Genomic DNA, 18,803 nt, shown 5'->3' on the forward strand with positions numbered 1-18,803 from the left:
TATTGAGCTCAGGTTAGTAAGAGCTGGTGGCCCTCAACATGCATGCCTTTTTTAATATTTTATTTAATGGAGAGCAGCAATTGGCTCTTTTTGAAGAGATTTTTTGCAGTCTTTCCTCACCAGGTGATTGCAGTCATTTGATTTCTTCCATCAACAAATAAGAACATAAGAAATAGGAGCAGGAGTAGGCCAATCGGCCCCTCGAGCCTGCTCCGCCATTCAATAAGATCATGGCTGATCTGATCCTAACCTCAAATTTAAATTCATGTCCAATTTCCTGCCCGCTCCCCGTAACCCCTAATTCCCTTTACTTCTAGGAAACTGTCTATTTCTGTTTTAAATTTATTTAATGATGTAGCTTCCACAGCTTCCTGGGGCAGCAAATTCCACAGACCTACTACCCTCTGAGTGAAGAAGTTTCTCCTCATCTCAGTTTTGAAAGAGCAGCCCCTTATTCTAAGATTATGCCCCCTAGTTCTAGTTTCACCCATCCTTGGGAACATCCTTACCGCATCCACCCGATCAAGCCCCTTCACAATCTTATATGTTTCAATAAGATCGCCTCTCATTCTTCTGAACTCCAATGAGTAGAGTCCCAATCTACTCAACCTCTCCTCATATGTCCACCCCCTCATCCCCGGGATTAACCGAGTGAACCTTCTTTGTACTGCCTCGAGAGCAAGTATGTCTTTTCTTAAGTATTGACACCAAAACTGTATGCAGTATTCCAGGTGCGGTCTCACCAATACCTTATATAACTGCAGCAATACCTCCCTGTTTTTATATTCTATCTCCCTAGCAATAAAAGCCAACATTCCGTTGGCCTTCTTGATCACCTGCTGCACCTGCATACTAACCTTTTGATTTTCTTGCACTAGGACCCCCAGATCCCTTTGCATTGCAGTACTTTCCAGTTTCTCGCCATTAAGATTTTCCTGCCAAAGTGCATAACCTCACATTTTCCAATATTGTATTGCATCTGCCAAATCTCTGCCCACTCACCCAGCCTGTCTATATCCCCTTGTAGGTTTTTTATGTCCTCCTCACTCTCTACTTTCCCTCCCATCTTTGTATCATCTGCAAACTTTGAAATGTTACACTCGGTCCCCTCCTCCAAATCGTTAATATAGATTGTAGAGAGTTGGGGACCCAGCACCGACCCCTGCGGAACACCACTGGCTACTGGTTGCCAGTCCGAGAATGAACCATTTATCCCAACTCTCTGCTTCCTGTTAGATAACCAATCCTCCACCCATGCCAGAATATTACCCCCCAATCCAGTGGTTCTTTATCTTGAGCAATAATCTTTTATGTGGCACCTTGTCGAATGCCTTCTGGAAGGAAATGGGCAGAATTCCCAGAATTCGATCCCTGAGCCTCCAGTACAAATCCTGGTATCCTATGTAATAAAAAGTTGAGTTTGACTTATTTGGTCATCGTTAAATCTGGCCCTAATGATGTCACACTCTTTGCTTTTCCAAAGAGTAGGGAAATTGTCAACATTGGGAAGGGTTCCACCCTTTGTACCAAAGTAGTTTCTTACCGTGATAAGACAGAGCTCCTGCTATATCCCTGATCGATTTGTACTCTGCTGATAGAATACAACAGAAGCTCAATTATCCACAAGTTGGGGTTTAGTTTTGCGTAAGCCAGCTGAAATGCAGTTGAACGTTAATTGTTTTTTCACAGATTTTATTGATATAACAGAATAAATGATGCCTATGTCCAATATCTGATAGAAGAATCTGTTATCCATGTAGCTCTGATATTTAGCTTAGGGGCAGCAGACCAGCAGGGATCCAGGGTTTGGGAGCGGAAGACCAGCAGGAGTTTAAGGGGCCACATTTTTAAAAAAAAGAATAGCTAATTTGTAAGTGGAAAAGTGTGTGTCTAATCTAGTTCTCAGCAAGTGCAGATTAAGTTGATCTAAATAGATCCCATTGTTACTGGTAATGGGCTGTCAGACTACGTATAGGGGGTTGCTCAGGGTGAATAATGAAGGTACTACTATAAATACACCCACACTTTTGTTTTCCCCCCAGAAAGACAGCAAGACAGATAGAAAACCCACATATAAAATGTAATGAGTCTTATTAGAAATAAGTCACTTTAGAAATTTGTACAACTTTTACATGTACATCAGCCAGCCCAGTGATCTGATTTTGAATGTAGTCTCAAATAATTCAGTGAAAATCTGAGGTATTTAATTAACTGTTCCCAAAAGTATTGAGTTGGGGAAGTCTTCAAGTTGAGCATGTCTTAACTCGGTCCTAATGCAAGTGCGCAACATAAAACTGGTTGTAGTTTGGCATAAATTGGCACTGAATTGATAGCCACCCTTTAGTTTAATGCAAATTGAAGTGAATGTGATGAGGGTTTGATTTTTCCAGATTCTTTGCCTAAAGCCATGGAAGCCAACCAGATCTAAAAAAACATAATGCGAGATATTTAGATTCTAGGGGCATCTGAAACCATTAATTTCTTTCAGTAGAAATGCTTGGCTGAACTGGTGGATATGTTGACACTGCTATAGAGCATTTAAAAAAAAAACACCATAGACACAAGTGCCTAAAATCAAGGCCACGAGTAATAAAAATTGTGCATTTACGAAGAAATGTCTGGGAGGCTTAATGGTAACAACTTTTAATGGTGTAATGTTTATGTCCTAAAACATTTTTTTAAAAATGTAACTTTTCAAATCAAATTTTCAGTTTAACAGCTTGATTGTGATATTATCACCTCAGCATTGGGCTGAAATCTTGTGGTCTGCTTGCTGTTTTCTGGACCAGCAGTAAGTCCTCCTTTACATATTTGACAGGATAGTAGTGCTGTGTTGCTGTAACACCTAGTTCTTTCCACTGGCTGCTCTAAGAAGCTTCAACATTGAGATTGAATTAGTGTGGTTCACAATTACAGAAACTTTGTTCTTTACTGATGCAGGTGTGATAGGAGAGAGAACTGTCATTGATGGCTCTGCATTGCCTCCAACTGAACCAAGGGAAACTGCACAGGAAATGACACATAAGTGAGTGTTTGGTTAAAGCTTCTGTGATGGGGCATTAGATATAGCTTTTATATTGAGGGCATTCATGTCCTCAGATTCACTTACTGACTTGTATTTCCACCAGTTTTGTTTTGCTTGTTGCTGAAGTATCCACTGTGTATGTATTTTAGATGGTAAGGTAAGGCAGATAGCAGTAACGTTGATTGGTATTGTAGGTATACAGGTAGCAGAATACAGAAACATACAGGTAATCTTTCCCAGTGGCTAATTGTATTGTAAGGTGCGAAGGTGTCCTTGGTGAGACCTATCCAGCTGTTGAGTGTGCCCTCTTTAGAGTGTCCATGTTTCGCGTCCATACAGGAGATAGGTAAGTGTATAGGTATGAGGGACTGCAGCTTGTTGAGCTCCATTCAAAGATAGAAATATGCAGCTGCAGGAGGAACTGTATACCTGTGTTACAGAATGGTGATTACATAAAATTTACAACACAGAAACAGGCCATTTGGCCCATCCGGTTTATGGTCCATACGACCCTCCTCCCACTCTATTTATTTCATCTCCCACTCTATTTATTTCATCTCCCACTCTATTTATTTCATCTCCCACTCTATTTATTTCATCTCCCACTCTATTTATTTCATCTCCCACTCTATTTATTTCATCTCCCACTCTATTTATTTCATCTCCCACTCTATTTATTTCATCTCCCACTCTATTTATTTCATCTCCCACTCTATTTATTTCATCTCCCACTCTATTTATTTCATCTCCCACTCTATTTATTTCATCTCACCCTATCAACATATCCTATTCTTTTCTCCCTCATGTACTTATCCAGCTTCCCCTTAAATACATCTGTGCTATTCGCCTCAACCACTCCACATGGTAGCGAGTTCCATATTCTCACCACTCTCCGGGTAAAGAAGCTTCTCCTGAATTCCTTATTGGTTTTATTAGTGACTATTTTATATTTATGAGTCCTAGTTTTTAACTAGTTTTCATTGCTAAAGTCTCCTCATCTTAAGCGCCCTTCTTTGCCAATAAGATTGGCTGGACACTGGCTCTCAGTGCTTGCCAGTATCAGGTTATTTGACCATGAGGAGCATTACATCCAAGCCCCGATGTGTCTTCACCAAATCTCCACATACACACACTTTTCCAGTAGAAGGCGCTTGACAGCAACCAGGACTGGGAACCTTTGCTGAGGATAACTGTAGTGCCACATTGCCGTCCAACTTAAGATCAGCTGAACTCAGAACAGAGCAGAGGTCAAACCTGGGAACTACTGGCCTGTGTGGCTCACTGTATGTCGATGCCTAAATAAGCAGTGAACAACATGCATAGATAATTTATTATATAGATTTCTCCATCGCATCAATGAAATGGACACAGTCTAAACTCTGCATCCTCTCCTTAGACCAAAGAGAAAAAAACGGGGCCATATTATTGATGCTGATGGGATGTTTCAGCTTTTTCACTGTCCACACGAAGGATGCAGCCAGGTGTACATCACACTGAACAGCTTCCAGGCAAGTACTGACCTTTAGAAATAGCTCTAACCTGTTGAAAGATTAAATAGTCAAAGGGTTTGCCATTAATTCAAGAGGGAAAAAAAACCAAGTCATCCTCAATGACCTGTTTTACATGAGGCAGATGATGTTGCTTTGTCAAAGTTTGAAAAAGGTACCCTGACATGGTTGGATGTAGTCAGAAGATTTATCAACAAATTTTTGTAATATCAATGAAATCTGGATTGCCTCGTGCAATTTGTGTATGAACCCACAAAGCTTAAAGGCTAATGTCCACGCAAACAAAATCTGATTGGTTAACCTCTCATTTCCAAGCGAGGGGAAATGGCAGTGTGGTCTACTGGTAACTCAAAGTCCCTTTTTTGAACTAAAAAAAATTGAATTACGTGTAATTTAAATTCAGCAATGAAAATAACACAGCAAAGTGTGAATCTGGTGCTCAAAACAATTTGAATAATTCCAAGTTGCTTCGTTTAAATTAAGATTAAAGAGTAGACTGTACCCCTGTAAGGACAGCAGCCATTTTTTGCCCACAAATTTTGAAAACTCGTCACTTAAACTAAGCATTTTGAATTTGGAAAAATGTTTTAAGAATTTTCCCAGATATCGGCAAGTAAGCCGATGTCTGTCTTTGCTTCTTATAATCCAAAAAAAATGATTGTTAAAGGAGATTTTTCCTTGCTGCTACAGTTTTTAAGAGCAGTACTATACTGGCATTTCCGTCTATTGACATCCCCATCCTGTACCGTTCTCCGTAAGATGCCAGCCGGTGGTGGAGTCTGTAAATCTACTGGCAATCCACAAAATGCTGGAAAAGGTGGATCTGTGCTGCCAACCTAACATGGAAAATTCGATCATTTATAATTGTAAGTACAGAAGAGGGGAAGAACTATGTGTTCATAAGAACATAAAAAATAGGAGCAAGAGTAGACCATACAGCCCCTCAAGCCTGCTCCGCCATTCAATAAGATTATGGCTGATCTTCGACCTCAACTCCACTTTCCCGCCCTTGATCCCCCTAGAGTCCAAAAATCAATAGAATATACTCAACGACTGAGCATCCACAGCCCTTTGGGGTAGAGAATTCCAAAGATTCACAACCCTCTGAGTGAAGAAATTCCTCCTCATTTCAGTCTTAAATGGCCGACCCCTTATCCTGAGACTATGTCCCCTAGTTCTGGACTCTCCAGCCAGGGGAAACAACCTCTCAGCATCTACCCTGTCAAGCCCCCTCAGATTCTTGAATGTTTCAATGAGATCACCTCTCATTCTTCTAAACTCCAGAGAATATAGGCCCATTCTACTCAATCTCTCCTCATAGGACAACCCTCTCATCCCAGGAATCAATCTAGTGAACCTTGAGTGTTTACCGTTGTCTGTGCTCTGTTCAAAAACTAGCCATTATACATCTCCAAGCACTTCACATACAGCACCTATTTTGAAGTGCAGTGACTGCCATAATGTAGACAAACATGGCAGCTATATTGCACATAGCAAGGTGCCAATAATGAGATGACTGACCAGTTAATCTGTTTTTGGTAAAATAAAAGCACCGTAAATCTGCACAGCAATTCGTTGCACAATGGCTTCATGTAAATAGGACTGTTTTATCGTAATAGCCGTGAGACTTCATTTGTTCTCTTTCCTCTGGTTTTTAATGGATAGGCTCATTTGCATGCTGTAATTTATACATTCTAGTGGTTAAATGCAAGAATTATTTTCTCTAAGACCAGGACAATGCGTGAATGCTACAAGGAGATATTCTATTTATATTTCACTTGAATATCAAATGCTTAAGCACTTTCAATTTGATAAAGTGGTCCTGATGTTAATTATCACAAACAATATTGTCACTGCTATACTGCTGCCAATACACTATTGGAAAAAATGGCACTTAACTCAATCCATTTTAATGTTGTGCCAGTATGCTTCTTGTGCAATTACTCTTAATTAATCACTTCAAATTGCTCCCACCGCTATCATCACCAGTGACAGACCTGGACCACCAGTGCACCACCCTCCATATCGCTCAAAATGCTCATCAGATACAGCCTACAATTGAAAGCTAAGAATCTATAATTATGTTGCTGGTGTTATTTCACAATTCAAGTGGTTATAATATGAAAGATTTGCACACCCACTGTTATCCTTGTGATAGAACTGCATACTGTAAACAAATTGCACAAAATTTGCTTGCATTGCTTAGCATTTTAGCAAATAGTTCTGCAGACTAAAAGCACAAAACCTCTCCCAGGTTCAAAAATAAGATTTTGGTGGAAAGAAAGCATTTTTGATTTACTAAAAGTAGTGCATAACCCAATTATGGTACTTTGTACACTTGTGGGTAGTGAAACTGAATCTGATTGAGGGCCAAGAATATGTACTTACTTGCAGTCAGTATCCCTGCCAGTGAATAATTACAGAATAATGGATGAAAAGATCCAAATTAGCTACCTGTCTTAGTGTAATGAAGGGATATAAAATAACTAGAAAGTCAAAATCTAGCATCTTCAAATCTCTGTTTGTCTAAAAGAAAAGTGATTTCCTACCCCCCCCACCCCCCCCACTAACTTTTTTAAATATTTCTTCCCGATCAGAACCATGTCAACCTTGTGCACAGAAAAGGGAAAACGAAAGTCTGCTCACATCCAGGTTGTGGAAAGAGATTTTATTTATCAAATCATCTCCGGAGACACATGATCATTCACTCGGGTAGGTTCCAGAATAGGTTCAACGGATTTAAAGATAAAACTCTACAGCCTGTGTGTGAGAGATTTCAGCTGCCAATTTTAATGAGAAGGTTGCTTTTTTTTTAAGTTGCAATCTACTCATAAAGGTTGGAAGCTATGAAAATATATTCTTAAAGCTTATTATACTTTTGTTGAATAATGCAGACACCATCAATGAAAGGCTTTTGATCTCTGGTCACCAGCTGCAACCTCTTGTGACTGGCAAGGAGATGTTTTGTATGTAATGCCAGTTCATTGCAAATCGAGTCCTTGGATGCATCTCCAGCATGCTTGATTACAAATCCAAATAGGTTAATTCGGTCCTTGTAACTCATTGTGCAGTTTATGGTCTCCTTATCTTCAAAAGAACATGGATACATTGACGGGAGTTCAGAAAAGAATGACCAAACTGGTTCAGGACATGGGACATATTATCTAGATGAAGTTCACATTCTTTTCTGTGCCTAATCAGCTCCTTTGGGAAATAAGTTAGGGGGCCAAGACCATGAAAATTGTATACGGTCCATTCGTGGGAATGGATCGAAGGACCACTTCATATCTTCTCATAAGTACAGGCTCGCAGGACTGAAATTGTTTCCATTGGAGAAGATTGAGAGGTGACATGATCTAGTACTTCAAATTGTAAAAGGAATGGCTGATGCTGATACAAATATGTGCTTTTTTTTAAACCATTTATGATTGTGAGATTAGGGTACATAAATATAAAACAGTCGAGCTTTATAGTGAAGTTAGAGATTCATAGAAATGGGATTGAAGATTACAAGGAAAAATATAGGTAAAGATGATAAATAGTTTGTGGAACACGAAGAGAAATTTACGCAGGATGTAGCACTATTATCGGGAGGAAGTTTTGGCATATTGGAAGTTTTACCTGTGTTTAAATGCCTCCTTCAGGAAATTTAGAAATATTATTAGGCCATGGCAATGCAGATTATAAATGCTCTATTTGATGGGCCGAATGGTGTTTTCCCATTCCACACTGTGTTTCTCTTGTGCATATGTGTGCTGAGCATGTGGCCCAAGGGCTAATGCAGCCCTGGTAATCTGGCTTTCTCAGCTCAGGCAACTTTGTTCTTTTTGCCCGTATATTGCTTACTCGCTGATTTGTGATGTTTGAATTCTGTGGCCGTGTAGGTTTGGGAATGGTGGCTTTTAGAACTGTTGCCTTGGCGGGTAAATCGTCAATGAGAACACCATGATCTGTTAATATCAGCAAATAGAAATATATGCACACTAATAGGAACATGTATTTGAGCTTCCAATGTGGTACCCTAGGCTGGAAAGAATGAACTTATACGGCCTACGAAGACTAAAATATTGGATAGCCTGGTGCAAAGGACACCAGATGGCTGTATGTCAGTTATAATGACACTCCGTGATGCCTTTGATTGTAATTAAGTCCCTTATGTTTTCCAAAAATAATGTGCCCTGGGAAAGATGCGAGTCTGTGACCTAACGGTGGGATTGAAACTTTGTCTGGGGTCCAATCTCTGTCAGACCAGGAGTGTGGTTTATAAACAGCAGAGCCCTATGATGAAATTAGGGTGACAGCTTTGTAACTTGCTCCCTGGAGCAGTATTATATAATCCAATGTTTTCATTGAATATAAATAACATTAAAACCCACTTCTTCACTTCAGCTGAGCTGATACATGCAGAATGGACTGCAGGGCATATTGAGTGCTACTGGTTGGACCCTGTGACTTATGGAAATGGACAGAGGCCTCCAGTTTTAAGACTATAGTTTTAATAGACTTTGCAGAGTCTCTTTCTAATACTTTTTGAAAACATCTGGCCCTAAGGGCATTTTATATAGTTACCTACACGGATACAACCTACTGCACTCTATCAGTCGAGATAAGAAAGTTGCAGGCACGGTCAATGTAGTGGCTGTGAAAGAAGGAGTTTACACTCATGTCTAGGGTAAGTGACTTGGCACAATGTAGCATCCTGCTACCAATGCCGCTACATTCAGTGCTGTCTGTGTGTAGCATGTTTTGCCAAAGTGCAGCAAAATTGCATAAGTTTCAAGCAGTAAAAATGCTGGTGTCTCAGCAGGAACAAATCTCTTGCTTCATCTGTGCCAAAATTTGATTCAAGAAGTCAAAATAGCTGGTCAACTCTCATCTGGGCTCACACATGACTGAATAGCCACTCGGGCAAGGTACCAGCAGCAACAATATGCCTTCAGGAACCATGCCTTCAGGAGAGGTGATGAAAAAGGAATGGGTTGGAAGGCTAACAAAAAAATGTCTTTAATATGCACTGTAGTATGACATGATATAATAGACATGGTAATGGCCCTGGATTAGCAGTCAAGAGGTCATGAGTTCAAATCCCATCATTGCAAGTTGTGAAATTGAATGCAACAAATCTGGTAATTTATGGGCTAGGACCAGAAAAAATGACCATGAAAGCAATCTGATTGTTGCAAAAACCCAACTGGTTCACTGATATCCTTCAGTGAAGGGAGCCTGCCATCCCTACCCAGTGTAGTCTATGCATGATTTAATGCCCTCTAAAGTGGGCTACCAAACTACATATGAAGATGATCATCACCAACTTGACATGAGCATAAATGCAGCCTTGCCAGTTTCACGTACATCCCAAGAGCAAATTTTTAAAAAATTGCATGTGCCACTGACATCTAGTGGCACAATATTGATCCTGCGCCGACATTTGGTCGCCATGGGCCACAGAGGTGCAGATCACATAGCCTCCAGGGCCACACGTAAAGTTTGACTCTCTGGTCCCATTAAGTTGCATATATCTCAAGTTACTGATACTAACAGACTTGGTGTTTGATTTTGGATTTATCCGATAATGAGGTGACAGAAGTGAGGATAGCTCTTGCAAGCTCCTCCAAACAATTCAACCAGCCAGAAACAAATATAAGCACGAATAGGACTGAGTTCCTGGGCTTTTAAGGACCTGATTGCCTAGATGGAAGGGGCACATAACGGCAGCTCTGTCTCGTGGTATCCAAATTGAAATACAGCCATGTAGACAGTTGGATACCTTTACCTGATGCAACACTGGCACCAAAGCAGTTTGGTTCCTGCATTTTTAGGTCTGTTGTTTTTATGATTATACTAAGGTAATAATGCAGGACGGATGCCACCAGGTGAGTAGGAGGGACACTTGGGTAATTCCTACTTGCCTACACCAAGCTAGAGTAAGAGAGGGATCGCTTCTGAGACAAGTTTTTTTTTCTTTTATCCTGTCCAGGAGTGTGTGAGAAGCGTTAGTCTCCCCAGCTGTGGGAGCAGTGTTCAAGTCTTGGGCTTTGAAGAGCTGCTGAGGTGTAATGAAATGTTTGGTATCAGTGAGGAGACCTAATTTATTGGAAGAAAGCTTTATGCAGGTTGCATTAAATCTGTTCTAACTTCAAAAAACCCCACAAAATTGCTGGTTCTAATTTGTTAGTTTTCTGCTATCTAGGTGTGCGGGATTTTATCTGCGAAACTTGTGGAAAGTCATTCAAAAGGAAGAATCACCTTGAAGTTCATCGAAGGACGCACACGGGGGAGACACCACTCCAGTAAGTTTCTTGCTGAGATACAGTTCTCTTCAGGAAAGCAGATGAGACGTTTGCTTGTAGTTTTGTTTGTGTTTTTCTCACTTGGCAGTTTTTGAATCCCATCACACAAGTAAGAGTCATAGAGTTATACAGCACGGATAGAGGCCCTTCGGCCCATCGTGTCCGCGCCGGCCATCAAGCCCTGTCTACTCTAATCCCATATTCCAGCATTTGGTCCGTAGCCTTGTATGCTATGGCATTTCAAGTGCTCATCCAAATGCTTCTTGAATGTTGTGAGGGTTCCTGCCTCCACAACCCTTTCAGGCAGTGAGTTCCAGACTCCAACCACCCTCTGGGTGAAAAAGTTCTTTCTCAAATCCCCTCTAAACCTCCTGCCTTTTACCTTGAATCTATGTCCCCTTGTTATAGAACCCTCAACGAAGGGAAAAAGCTCCTTAAGTATCCATCCTATCTGTGCCCCTCATAATTTTGTACACCTCAATCATGTCCCCCCTCAGCCTCCTCTGCTCCAAGGAAAACAAACCCAATCTTCCCAGTCTCTCTTCATAGCTGAAGCACTCCAGCCCTGGTAACATCCTGGTGAATCTCCTCTGCACCCTCTCCAAAGCGATCACATCCTTCCTGTAGTGTGGCGACCAGAACTGCACACAGTACTCCAGCTGTGGCCTAACCAGTGTTTTATACAGCTCCATCATAACCTCCTTGCTCTTATATTCTATGCCTCGGCTAATAAAGGCAAGTATCCCATATGCCTTCTTTACCACCTTATCTACCTGTTCCGCCGCCTTCAGGGATCTGTGAACTTGCACACCAAGATCCCTCTGACCCTCTGTCTTGCCTAGGGTCCTCCCATTCAAGTAAGCCAAGCATCTTAATTGTACTTCAAATTTATTAATATATTTTGTTCATTTGAGGTGAAAGATGTCACTGAGGGTCACAAAATGTCAGTGTCAAGCTCTCCCAAGTCATTTATAGCACAGCCATTTGCAGAGTAAAGCTCTGTCTACTCAGCTCCAACAATGTGCCACTTGTACAGTAACTATCCTGTGGTCCCTCTGAGATTGCCAAGTGTCATGGTGCCTACTCAGAGCTCAGTAGAGACTTTGCAAACTCACGTACTCACAGAGGAAGCTTTCACCCCACGAGGATAATGACCCGATGCAGCATAGTCCTCTTACCAGATGTTTAATGCATTTTACACCCGACCCCGTATTTTGCTAGATGTTAAAACTGTTCGTAAAAGCCTGTTTCTGGTGCCTAAAATGTTGCTTGACAGAAGTAGATATTCCAATCTTTAAAGGAAAAAAAAAATCCTCCAAATTGCCAAACCATACTTGTAATCCACTGTCATCTTTTGTGTAAAGTAAAAAAGACGAGAGTTTGTACTATTGGTTATACCTTGCTTGCAGTTCAAGCATCTGTAGACTTTTGCCCCTGTTGGTTAAACTGCGCAATAGTTTATCTGAGCAGAGAGGTGGGGGGGGAAAAAATCATGCCAGCCTCTTGCCTTTCCTCTTTTGTTTGGTATCATTCTCCTTTGGCCTATTTAAAGAAAATCAGATTCGAAAATAAGGTGGGAAAGATGATACACATGGCAACTCGTAGCTTGATTTTCAGTTCAAACTGATCCTTTGGTAGTAACATAAGTGCAGGAAAGTACAATTTAAAAGAAAAATTGAAGGAGGCAGGCTGTGGGCAGCAATCTTTTTGGGCATCCAGAATTTCTACTGTAGACCCTGCTAACAGTCATTAATTGACTTCCATTTGTGACTAAGTGATGAGGCAAGAATACTTTGTATGGGTAAACGTGCATGATGTGGTACTAAGCTGTATGGACCAGAAGGTCCCAGGTTCAAATTCCAATCAGTGCTGAGTTGGATGGTCTCACTGGGAGTACTATAATTGAGATTTCCTTCCCTAGCTCAGGCGCAATAAGGAAATCAGCCCAGGTCTGTTTCTGATCACTGTTCAGGGACTCCTGCTGGAAAGTGTGGGCAGATGGATGAAGGAAAGGAAAATCAGGCGAGGTGTATAACGGGTGGCCGATCCGCTGACTCCCTTTTTGCACCCTCCCATTGAAGTTGAATTTCACCCCCTTTTATGTTGTTTGGTCCTTTCAATTTTGGTACATCAAGATCTCACAGTATCATCAACAAATGCCTGGTGACTTCCCATAGAGCCTGATGGGTAAAGAGAATGCACCATAAGTTCCCAGGCTTGTTTCCCAGCCAGTGTTGAACTGGTTGCTTTCATCCTGGCCAGCGATAGGAGCATTACTGATGGTCTTAATGTCCCTGGACTACAGAGGAGATAAGTCGACTGGGGTTCCCACTCTCATTTGGGGACTAACCGTATCCCAAAAAAAAAGAGGCTGATCGGGAAATTTGGTCTTTTCAGTCTGAAAAAGAGGCATCTCAAAGATTGTCGAAAACTTAATTACCTATTATACACAATGCATTAACTCCAAACACTTATTTTCAGACAAGTAAGAATTTTAATTAAAAGAAACTTGAGCTCAAGGGAAGATCTGCTCTGACAATGGTCAGAACCACCACTTCCCTGGACAAAGGACACAGTTCACATTTATACAGTTCAATCAGCAATATCTGTCTATCATAGAATATGGGCGTACATGTGCACTCCCCATTAGTTCAAGTGGTTAGTCAATCAAGCAGGGAGCCTGCCTCCTCTGGACATCCATAGCTCATTCCTGTTTTGGCACCTAGTAGGCCTCGCAGGCCCGAGAACACCATCTCCCTAAATTCCAAAGCTGGTTAATCAGTAGGGCTGAAGTCAGAATCAAGAAACTGTATTCTCATTATATTATAAGCCAGCAATACCCTTATCTGCACGGGGGGAGGGGGGAGGCCAGACAGTACCAAGCACCTGGACAGTCAACTTAATTATCAACGTACCAAGGACAATTGTGTCTTTCTGTGTGTGTGTGTGTGAAATTGTAACTACCCTATGTATGGGAGTCAAGGAGTTAACATTGGTCAAATACCCATCATGCTTTTCTCTTTTTATGGTCAAGTAACTGTTCACGTATTTCTACATTAATGTGGTCTTTATGGTTTTCCACATTGTGATGTTATACAAGATAGTTAAGGCAGTGGAAAAAAATAAATCTGGAATAATTATTCAAATTAAATTGAGAGCAGGTTGTGGGCCACAGGTTCAAACTATTAAAAGGTAAATTTTAAGACTGATATCAGGAAATTCTTTCTCACACACAGTGACCAGCACATGGAGTGGACTCCTAGATGGAGCGGTGAAAGTAAGAACCGTGGAATTATTTTAGAGAAAATTGGGTGCTGCAATGAAGGAAGGGAGACTGTAGATTATTTTCGGATGGAGGAACTAAGATGGGCCAAACGGCCTTCCTCATCAATGATTGCCATGTGACCCTGTGGGACAAGCACTGAATTGAGAATCAGAATGTTGAACAGTGCCTGGCATTAATGGGGTTAATATTGATTGGGATTTTTTCTTTTGTGTTTGAAGGTGTGAAATCTGTGGGTATCAGTGTCGGCAGAGGGCATCGCTGAACTGGCATATGAAGAAACACGACACGGAGATACAGTACAACTTCACTTGTGAATACTGCGGCAAAAAGTTTGAAAAAATGGACAGTGTCAAATTTCACAAGCTAAAAAGCCACCCCGAGAATCAAACCATGTGATTCTCCTGGACTTGTACTGCTGTAACACTCAAGGCACATGCACAAGCCCTGCTCGACTCCAAGTAAATTCTGTGCAAGTACTGTGACTGTATGAAAATGAAATTTTATATTATTTGAAGCTTTTTCTCCATTAAATATTTTCAAAGGGCGGGGGGGAGAGGAGAGAAGAAATGCAATGAGTTTACTTGAACCTTGGGCCATTCCAGTCACTTGGTGTCAGGGATGTGTCACTCTCACAATGCACTCTGAATCGACTGCTGATGAAGCCAAAGGTGGATTTGGTGCTGAACTTGTAATTGTCCTGAAATTAAATGGCATACTTTTAAAACTCTGGACTGCCAATGGGTCTCAGTCTGGCATGATGTGGTGGGGTTGGCACGGGAAGTTGGCAGGGTTGATGGGGCATTGCAGTGTCGTCTCGGTGAATGTCCGCCTGCCTCAAGCTCCGGTGAGTTATCTCATCAGGTGCTGTACGCGGCGGTCGTTAATAACATAACCTGGTTGAGCTTCAATGACCTGTCTTCCAATTGGCTGAAAAGCTGGCCGTTCGTAACTTTTTTCAGCCACTTCGAGACAGACTTTTTTTTTTGTGGGTCAAAAATGCACCCAGCTCCGATACGGTTAGTGGGCTGGCAGGCGAGAAAATGGGTGCATTTACTGTTTAGAAACAAAAAATAGCTAACATATCTATGGCGAAAAATGAAATGGAGAACCTAGATAATTCTTATCCTTGCGTTTTCACCCCTTTCCTAAAGTCATTGACTCCTCCTGGGGCACAGTTCCAAGGGCATCTTGCCCTCTAATCCCATGCCCAAGTGGCCATTATTTATACATGAGCCTTGGCGGTGAGTGTTGCTTGGCTACCGAACCACACGGGGCATCACAGGCGAGCCAATCTCTTCTCATCCGATGCAAACACGGGCACTTAGATCAATTGTAGTGCTCCCACTACCACTGTGTAACTACGATCAACTAACTGAACACAGAACAGGTATCCATCGGTACCTTCCTTGTCTCTGTGGTTGAGCTATTCACTGGATAAACCTATTGAGCCATTAGAAAGGGAGGGGATGCCATGAAAAGAAGTTGAATTGGAGAATATAGAAAGAAGAGAGCAGACAGGTAAAGTAGAAATAGCGTATTTTTTAATGGGGTGTTTTAATGTGTGTTATTAAGGTAACAGTCATCATTACCATAAATACCAGATGATTCTGTAGCCTTAGTGTATGTGAAGTGGAATCATGAAATGTTGGCCCAGGGTTACAGAATTCCCTGTAGATTTTAGCACTATTGGGGTTAAAAATAGACTTGGGCATTCCCCAATAGCTGTTGGCAAGAGCTGTGTCTACTGGGTGATATTCAAGCAGATGCCCTGCTCTGTGCCAAGTTAGCAGGTCTTATCCAGGTTGGCATTAGAGGTGCAATTAGCCTCAGTACCTCTGGGCTAGGGAGAGGGAAATCAGCCAGGGTCCTTGCACCAGATCACTATCCAGTGCTGGAAAGTGCAAGGGTGGATGTTTGGTGAGTGTAGGATCATGCGAGGCTATGACATTCCCCATCCCTCCCACTTGAATACCCTGCCAATACTCTCTGAGATCACAAAAGAATGATCATCTTGGTGAGGTAGCAAAAGGTGCCCAGCACCCACAGTGCCCCAGTATGAGTTGCTACCTTGAGGAGAGCAGCGGGGACAATTGGAAGAGGAAAGAAAAACACATTCCTATATTCTATTTGGTCACTTATAATCCAAATTTATATTGCTCCTCTTTACATTGACCATTCCACTGAAAGGTCTCATGGGTTAAACAAGACAAACAGAGAGATTCAATACACAACATAGAGGAGTCTACTGAGATGAGGGGAAGCAGTGCAAAGTTGGAGCTATACGCTCAAGTTAAATCTTTAAACATTGGTTTTAATAAGATTTCTAAAATGTTTGCCATTGGTAATTTCTAGACTAGGTTTGTTTAACCTGTTCCCAGCACTTATCGAACTCCCCCCTCCCCCACCACGGATAGCATAATGGCAGAATGGACTCAAATGCCAGACTGTTATGGTCTGTCACTCATGGCCGCACCTCCTTCATGCATCGCCTGTATGTCTTCAGTTGGTGTTGATGTCCTTCGATCGTAATTTTAATTGAATGAAGAGAGAATTGGAGATTGGAACAGCGATAATTCCCAGGACTGCAGTTGAGGCACTACAGTTGCCTCTGCGCCTAGGCTAGGCAGTCAGCCAAGCTGGAAAGTGCATTGGCATGGGGTTCGGACAAAATTGGGCTCGCTGTGAGGCCGTCCACTGGACAAATAGACACTTTGGCCAATGCACCTGTGGGTGAGCAGCACCCGTGGGACCCACACCCCAGCAGCAGGCAACACATTGTTTTGGGCAGTGGGAGGAGTAATGGGGTACTACATTTTTGCAAGGGCCTCACACTACTGCATTTTAATCCAGGTACCTAAAGTATTGCAGTTCTGCCTACCCTGCATTTGAGACACGGTGAAAGGCCGTGGAGCACGGGCATTTTATTAGTAATGCCTTTCAGGTCAGATTAAAGATGAGAAGCATCGACAAAAGGACTGTTTACAAACTGAACCAGTATGGTGATGCAGTGTATGAATGTATATTGAGAGTTTTTATTTCATGCTGTTTTTTTTCCTGTGTTAGTAAATGTCAAATTATTTTAACACATGTTTTGATTGTTATTTCACCAAAGTCACACTGGCAGTGTTGCCAGGAGAAGCTTTTTTGTGGTGTTCTGGTCCTGAATCTCAGTCGATGGTTCTCCTCATGTTTGGGCATTTGACGTGGCGCTGCACGATCCTGGAGACACGATCGTCTCACGTTTTCACCTTTCCCAGCCCAGCAATTTTTCAGCCAAGTCCTTGTATTCGAGCACTTGCCTTCAAATGTTAATGGACACCAAGCATTGCCATTGCCCCGAGAAGATGGTGGTGGGTCTTCTTGACTAATGATTGTTTGTGAAATGCCATGTAATATTTTTCTCCGCTAAAGGTGCACTTTCCTCTGGGTCATTGCTGAACCAAGTTGCAGTTTCCATGGTTCCCACTTCTGTTGATGCCTGAAATCTCCACTCTGCGGGACTTGCTGATTTTTGATAACTGTTCCAATTTGCATAGTTGGGTAGTGGTGATGTGAAAGAAGAGAGGTAATAATAGTCTCGGAGTGGAAAGGGGCTGTATCAGGATAGGACCAGAGGACAGGAAGTACATTAGAAGTGGTGCATCAATCTAGTCTGTTTAAAATCAGGTGATTTTCCTCGGTTCTCCCCTGCGATGATTGCAGTGCACCAGCAGATGGAGCTGGCAGCCTAGAAGTTGAAAAACCACCTTATCTGATTCATTTGCAATGGCTATCTTAAGGGACTGATTTCCAGGGGCAATGTTCAATGCATGATCCATTGGAAGTTTTGCAGCTTGACTAGCCATTCATTTAAAACTGTAATCACTGCAAAAAATTAACCCTGACACATTTGTCACATCTGATCAGTTGACAAGTATCTAAACTGGTAATCCACGATGTCTCAAATGGATTAAATTCTACCTCTTCTGTTTTCCTTCCCTATTTTCTCACTTCCCTTGAGGGCACTGACACTGGCTGGGAAACTATTCCACAGGCACTAGCAGCCTTGCAGTACCTCAAGGGCATTTTGCATGTATGAGCCTAGACGGCCAGTTTTTGCTGGCAATTCAACCATGCGGTTCATCACTGCCTGCCTTGACCCTGTCCTCGTCTGACACCTGCTTACGTGCGTGCTGTTTCCAGGCCTAGAGCCAGGTGCAGAAACTTTTGCTGATTTCCCACTCCTCCCTAGCTAAAGCCACCGAGGCTGAATAAATGCAGTCCTGCCAGCTCTGAGCAGACAGGAAATCAAATCACCGGGATCTCTTTCTTCACTCAGAGGGTGTTGAACCTGTGGAATTCTCTACCACAGGAGGCTGTGGAGGCCAAGTCACTGAATATATTTAAGAAGGAGTTGATAGATTTCTAGACGCAAATGGCATCAAGGGGTATGGGGAGAGAGCGGGAATATGGTATTGAGATAGAGGATCAGCCATGATCATATTGAATGGTGGAGCAGGCTCGAAGGGCCGAATGGCCTACTCCTGCTCCTAGTTTCTATCTTCCTGGTCTGTATCACTCAAAGAGGTGTAGTTCCTCCCTTGAGTCATTGGGGTGGGGGTATATTCTTGCTTTTGCAATGGGAAAATCTGAAAAGCATTGTGTGTATACGAAGAAACTAGATTGTCCAGTATTCCTTTCCAGCTGTGGCAGTG

General features: G+C 42.1%; 1 protein-coding gene across 1 annotated transcript in view; it reads left to right on the forward strand.

Moving 5' to 3' along the window:
* Positions 1 to 17,192, forward strand: part of LOC137304465 (zinc finger protein 653-like) — a 35,962-nt gene extending 18,770 nt beyond the window's left edge. Inside the window, exons 4-8 of the mRNA XM_067973069.1 lie at positions 2,941 to 3,025; positions 4,422 to 4,533; positions 7,131 to 7,245; positions 10,724 to 10,823; positions 14,328 to 17,192. Coding sequence (XP_067829170.1) covers positions 2,941 to 3,025; positions 4,422 to 4,533; positions 7,131 to 7,245; positions 10,724 to 10,823; positions 14,328 to 14,505 — 590 coding nt within the window. The 3' untranslated portion in view covers positions 14,506 to 17,192. The remainder of the gene's footprint in view (positions 1 to 2,940; positions 3,026 to 4,421; positions 4,534 to 7,130; positions 7,246 to 10,723; positions 10,824 to 14,327) is intronic.
* The last annotated feature ends 1,611 nt before the right edge of the window (positions 17,193 to 18,803 follow it).

Source organism: Heptranchias perlo, chromosome 37 (assembly GCF_035084215.1).
Source record: "Heptranchias perlo isolate sHepPer1 chromosome 37, sHepPer1.hap1, whole genome shotgun sequence".
In the NCBI taxonomy this organism is placed as follows: domain Eukaryota; kingdom Metazoa; phylum Chordata; class Chondrichthyes; order Hexanchiformes; family Hexanchidae; genus Heptranchias; species Heptranchias perlo.